Raw genomic sequence first — 6582 nt, 5'->3', positions numbered from 1 at the left:
GTGCGCAAATTGCACCCGAAACCGCACAGTTTGTTCCGGTTCTAACAAAAGGAGCGCCAATCGAGCGCAGCATAATGATAGCTGGAGCGGAGGCCAAGCCGCACAAAAGCGCCCGCCAGGTCATCTTCATCTCGCCAAAAACAGGGCAACGTACTGAGTTATGCAACTTCACATCGGCCGTTGCCATTCTTACGCGTGCTGGTCGATCCAAACGATGCTGGTCGGTCGGGATGAAGACGATTTCCCATACATTTTCCGATACATTGTGATTAAAATTTCTCACAATCTGGTGCAATTTCCGTTTGGTATTGTGTTATGTTTGGTGGTAGCATTTCTTTTCTTCTGCTTTTTCTGGCATCGAACGATGAAATCGTCCTGGAGGGAAAGGTTTTTTCTTCGTTTCTTCGAACGAACAGTAACCTCCTGTGGAGAGCGGGATAGGAATCCTGTCACCTGCGGTCGCTGACGTCAACCATATGGAGCAATTGGATATTTTGCGGAAACCCCTTAATTTACCTTCAGTGCCACGTTGGCAATGTTCGTTTTTCCAGCTGTTATTTGTTGGCACGATAATTATTGCTTTTTGTTCTTTTTTTATTTGATATTGACTCCAACGTTTAGGTTATCAAAAAACAATAAACATTTTAAGTATAAATTCTAATGATTAGTTGATCGTAAAAAACAGAGTAATAATTGTGAGCATAACCGAAAGGAGCACAGTAAAAGGAAGCCACAGAACCTGTTGTTGTGCAATGTTTGAGTTATGATTCGATTCACGCACAATCCATCACCGTAAGTGACTGGCTAAGCTCATGAAAGTCGATACTCGCGCCAGGGTGTTCCAGGACCGTATTCCTTTTAAGCCTCGCCTTCATCGGTTTTGGGGGTGGTTGTTTTGTGCCGCGTGCCACCATTCATCGATTGACAGCAACAACGATCCACGTGAAATCGGATTCCACCAATCAAACAGCCAACCATTGCAATAGAATTGCGCCCTGTTAGCTGCGGCGATGTAAACAGCAGCTTAGCAAGATCTTAGTGCCGTAAGGGAATGCCTTGAGACTGCTAAATAAGACGATTGACATTGACATGTGATCGAGTTAATTGCAATTTGCGTCAGATTTATTAGATAACTCGCTTTCGCGAATAATATCGGTGCTTTAAACGCGAGCAACGCGAATTATCATTTCAATCCATTCGACACGTTGAACTTGTAAATTATGGCATCAATTGTTAAGAAATATTTGTTTCTCGTAAACAACAATGTCTTCGTGAACTTACCCCAGCTTCCGATTGTCCTGTATGGGGTAACAGATAACAGTGACCTTATCAATAGAGTTTTGTGTTTCTTTCAATACTTTCACATCTTTCGGAGAAGATTTCGTAGATAAAGCCCTACCACTGATTCATCGCGAAAAGGAACTCTTTGATGTAGCGCAAGGATAGATCAAAAAACAAAAGATTGCAGATCAACGAGACAAAGCACAAATTCATGATTCTGAATCATGGGCCCATCAATGGCCCTTCCAATTAGTAATGACTTAATGATAGAAGATAAAATAATGTTCTGTGTCATCGAGAACGGTCAAGAGGTAGCACCGAAAACGATTTATGATTTATGGTCATACTTTAGACCGGGAAAAAAGAAACTAATCCCCTCAATAATGTTATCAAAAAGAACGAATTCGGCTTCTATATGCAGTGCGTCACATTATTTCAAAGGATATTCTGCTTTGTTCGCCATAAATTCTTCTTAACACTGCCATATTGAAGTGGAGTTACAGTAATTCAGACATCGATTTCAAATGAGTTAAACTGGTGAACTGGAAAACACAGGCACTCAATCGCGAATGATAGAAATTTCTTCTTCTAGACATTAAGATCACTAATCGCTTAAAGCGCCAGGTAAGTAAATAAGTATAACAATTGGAAAAACCATCACATTTTGGCTTCTTCTCAACTTGAGAGGGAATGAGCTTCAAGTGCTCTTATTCGCATAATCTGAATAAATCCTGAAATGCGATTAATTAGACGAATGTGAAGATCGCTACATTTTTGACAGATATTCCTTATGAAAAGAGAAGAGTCTGCTAACCTCTTAGAGTATTTCTACGATCGATCGACCACACATCTTACTTACCATTCATGTAACAATCATAACCACCAATGTTTCTTTCGTTTTCGATGGACAATACCAGGCAAGGGGTTTCGTATCGGTAAAAGTGGAACAAAATAAATTATTTCAAATTCCCACCACCACTTCCTTTTCCTCCTCTTCTTCTTCTTCTTCTTCTTCATCTTCTTCTTCTTCTTCTTCTTCTCTTCACAAAAAACAACGAAGAACAATCATCATCAATCGATCCGCGATCTTAATGCTCATATACGTGTGACGACTCGATTAACTTTGCATTCATTGGTTTGTATAGTATTTTATTTTGTTTGTGTGTCTGTGTTTAATTTTTTTGGTTTCCTCAACATCCGCCACACTTTACAGTAGAGCTTTTCATTTTTGTTGGTTGTGTATCATTTTTTTTTGTTTTACTCTTTATGTATATATTACTTTTATTTATACTCCTGTTTCTCCCTAACAAATGTCCGTACGCCTTGCCGCCGCCCATCCAGGCCAATTGCCCTCCCCTCGGTCATATATTCGGGGTTCGGGCATAAAATTGGAACCAAAAACAACATCCTCCCTTTATCAGTACACTCGATACAGTTGTCCCTGGTGATCTCTAAGCCGCGCCCATTGTGCTGACACGTTTGGGGTTAACGTAATACGATAAGGTCTCGCGTAAGGATTGCCGAGGACTGCGTAGTGATAGTGTTCGGTATTACGGTAACATAGACACTAGTAGAGCTGGCTCGTGGAAAGTACGAGTAGCCAATACAAAAAAACCGTTCTCCGCCCGCGTTATCGGGCATCATTATTGTGTGGACGAAAAGGGACTCTCGAGAAGCCAGCAGCGGATCTCGCCCAAGAAGCGAACATTCCGGTCCCGTCCCTCACCGTGGTACAGTTGCAGCATCCGGGGACGCACCGTGGATAGTGAGTTTGGTGTGTCGTTTAAAAGGCTGGGAAACGGTTCACAACCCTCGGTGCATCTGGCGGACGGGCCATGTCGGTTGTTAGATGATTGGCGGCAAAAGCACGCACGGTGGTGGATACCAAAAACAAAACCCGTCGCTCGTGAGTCTCACTCCCACACCACAGGCCACATTCCGGCGACGTGACGTGGCTTCCAGAGGATCCCTTTTTCCCGTGCGCGTGCGTGTCCTTTGTATTTCGTGTAACTTGTTGCGACTTTCCAAGCAGTTTGCTGTACATGCTGTTCTAGTTCTGTTGGTTGTAGTTTGCTCTTGTTGTTATTGTTGCTCGCGCGTGTGCGTTTTCGAGTGCTCCGCAGTGTGTGGAGTAGGAAGGAGTGCGGTAGGTAGGAGGAGGTGTGCTGTTGGAATGCTCACCCTGAAACCGGGACCTGAAGCATCAGCACTGGGTCAGCAAAAGCGCCCTAAAGCTCACCGGGTACGGCTGGGCACCTATCAGCTTTAAGCCGCCATTTGCCTCCAAAAAGTAATGGTGTAAAAGGTAAAGTTGTACTGTGTTTCATCTTTCGATGATTTAAAAAGGTGATACTAAAACAGATGAACAAAATCAAAATGGAACAGAAGTAAATTCTAAATAAAACCGCAACATGGAATACAGAACTTAATTTAAACGCAACGCATTCACATGAATTTGCATTGGCACATGGAATCAAAGTAGACAGGATCCTGGTAAGGTCAAGTCTTCTTTGTTGTAAAAATAAAAACAATTTCCATCCCGTTGCTTTGATCCTTTCTCACGACGTGTTGTTGTGTGTCGCTGTTTTAAAATCAATTTTCTTTTAATTGAAAAATAAATTAGAAACATGGAATATGATACACAGTGAAGAGAACACTAGGTCTCTCCCTCCTCCCTTCCCCACCACATCTCTCGAGCTGCCTCGAACCGTGCCACGAAGGAGTAGTATCCGTCTCTCTTTCCCACTCGCTGCCCCTCTCTCTGTTGCGCTGGATTCTGGATCCGCATTCTGGCCTTCAGCTTAGTTCAGCGGTTACTTAAAAACTACACTTTGTTTAAGAAATACACCGATAAGTGTTTGCAGCTTGCTAGCTTTGCTAATAGCATCCTAATAGCTACCTTCGTTAATAATGGAGGGGGGAATAATCATGCTGTGATAATGTTTTTTTGTTTTTCGTTCTCGTACGCTGCTCCCCTCCCTCCCCGTAGAACCGTGCACCAGTCGTCTCACCCGTCTCCACCGATCAGAGGAAGATCAGAGAGGATTGAGGAGCCACACCACCAGGGCAGGGTGGGTTTAAACGTAAAGCGTTACAACAGTTGAACCAGTTGCGCCTAGTAGTGGCCACATTTCGTTTTCTTCATTTTTTTTATTCGAGTGCCGCTCCACCAAACATCCAAGGACCTGACCGTTACAAGACAAGAGCCATTCGCCACAATGTGATGTGAGAGTGTTTTTTTAAGGGTGTTTTTTTGGGAGTATGGTACGCAGGGCATGCACTAGGGGGATGTATTTGGATGGGTTTTATATGATACGTGTGTAAATATACCGGCATACGGGGTAAGAAGTGTCCATTGGTTTCTGGGTTTGTGTTTCTTTGTTTTTTTTTCTTTTCTTATATAGTTTGATCGTTATATAAAAATCTCATAATTCACCATCAGAGCAGCTAGGTCCAGTAATTGTTTGTTTGTCTGGTTGTTTGTTTGTTTTGTTTGTTGGATTTTTTTTTGGTTTCCATTTTTTGGCTTTTTGTTCCTGCTTTGGCCGTACACAACGTTCCTGGCGCGCTTCACCGACGCACTTTCAAGCTTTTTGGCCGCTCAAAAAGGGAAGGGGTTCGCATTCCATTTTCTCGCCTCGGTAGGTTTTTACATGGTTTACAAAGTGCGAGTGCGTGGTCCTGATTTTCGGTTCCATTTAGTCGTTTATTCGTAGTGGTGCCCATCGAGAAGGGGCAAGGGAGATGAAAAATGGGATCATGGGATGGGAAAAGGGAAGAGAGTGTGTCAAGAAAGCAAACCGCCACGACAGGAAAGCGTGGCGTTGGCACGTAATTAAAAGAAAAGGGATAAAACTCAATTAACCGAGAAACAGAAAGGACAGTTTACTGATGAAACTCCTTCATCCCCACTTCTGGAACAGACCCATCCGTTGACAGCGACAATTGGAGCCCCACAGGTTGCACCGGCAGGAGCTTTTGTGGCAGCAATCGTTCAGCCGATGGTCACAGTTACCCCCACGCGGGATGCATCCCCTTCGATAGACTTGAATGAGCGATGATCGTCTGGAAGCAGAGAGGAGAGGAGAAAAGAAAGCAAAGACAGAATACAGTGCGGGTGATCACGTGCCTCTAGCTGATAATAATTGAATTACTGGAGAAGCTGAATCATCATCCCGTAAAGGCCATGATAAGGACCAGCCTACATCCCCTGAGAATCCGTTAAAACAACAAGGATGCTTCCCACACACTAACCACCCTGACGAAGCCATTTCTTAATCGGAAAGGAACAGAATCACATCCCAACTGTCATCGCTTTCAACAACAGTCACGTCACTTTTCCTAATCTCCACCCGTGATACCCGATAATAACAGACAAACGACAATGTCACAATGTTGAGGCGAACATCTCGATGAAGGAAAAAAACTGAAAGAAACCGAACTCAATCAGCGGATCGACGACAACGCCGGCAGCCGAGACCGAGGAGTCAAGTGGAGTTTGCCACGGGTTTGGTAAAAACAAATTCATCCGGCGCCACGGTGCTGAAACGCGTGTCACTTCCAATCAATTTTCACATCCCGATGTCACCACGAAGAAGCTCTAAGGCTGCTACAGATAAGACAGAGCTCCAAAAGGGGCCTCCCACAAATGAGCCGCAAATCTCGAAACGAACAACGAATGTGGATCCATCGGACAGGATGCAGGATCGTGGCCTTACCACCTTTAGGGCCCGGAGATGGCCCAGGATGCTGTATTAAATTTGAACGCAAAGAAATGCCGCCGTTCAAGGCGTTGATCCGAAAAAATCCTATCCAATAAAATGGAGATGTTTCGGTGACGGGGAGCCAGCCAGCGGAAGGTGTGCTGTGTGGTGGATTTCCCGTGGTCAAGATGGTGCCGCCTGCTTGTTGAGGGATGGTTTTGTTTTTCGTCTTTTTGCGGATGGGTTTTCCACGGCTTTTCGAGTGTGAAGTCTGCTGACCCATTCCTTGTGGGTTTGTTTGGGGATTCGGTACCTTTATCACCACAGCTTTGCCCACATCACGGGACTTACTATCCAGTCGAGTGGTTCGGAGGTGGACGCATATTTTTGTGATTTATGAGTCAAACGATACAATATTGAATGAAAGAGAATAGGAAAAACATTTAGTGTTTGAGATTCAGTATCAACAACTGTGAGGTGTGTTGGAAACATATTAATTTGTGCTACTTTTACTGTTTAATTGCAAATAACAAATTAGTCTTCAGATTCATTCTACGTCCTTTTTTTTGTGAGCAAAAGATATATTTAATTTTTTATT

The 6582-nt window shown here is 43.7% G+C and overlaps 1 protein-coding gene across 1 annotated transcript in view; it reads right to left on the bottom strand.

Moving 5' to 3' along the window:
• Nucleotides 1–2385: 2385 nt before the first annotated feature.
• Nucleotides 2386–6582, bottom strand: part of LOC126571766 (uncharacterized) — a 25357-nt gene continuing 21160 nt past the window's right edge. The window contains exon 3 of the mRNA XM_050230557.1: nt 2386–5346. Coding sequence (XP_050086514.1) covers nt 5184–5346 — 163 coding nt within the window. The 3' untranslated portion in view covers nt 2386–5183. The remainder of the gene's footprint in view (nt 5347–6582) is intronic.

Source organism: Anopheles aquasalis, chromosome 2 (assembly GCF_943734665.1).
Source record: "Anopheles aquasalis chromosome 2, idAnoAquaMG_Q_19, whole genome shotgun sequence".
Lineage (NCBI taxonomy): Eukaryota > Metazoa > Arthropoda > Insecta > Diptera > Culicidae > Anopheles > Anopheles aquasalis.
The sequence above is the reverse complement of the archived record's forward strand: the minus strand, read 5'-3'. Positions and strand labels throughout refer to the sequence as shown.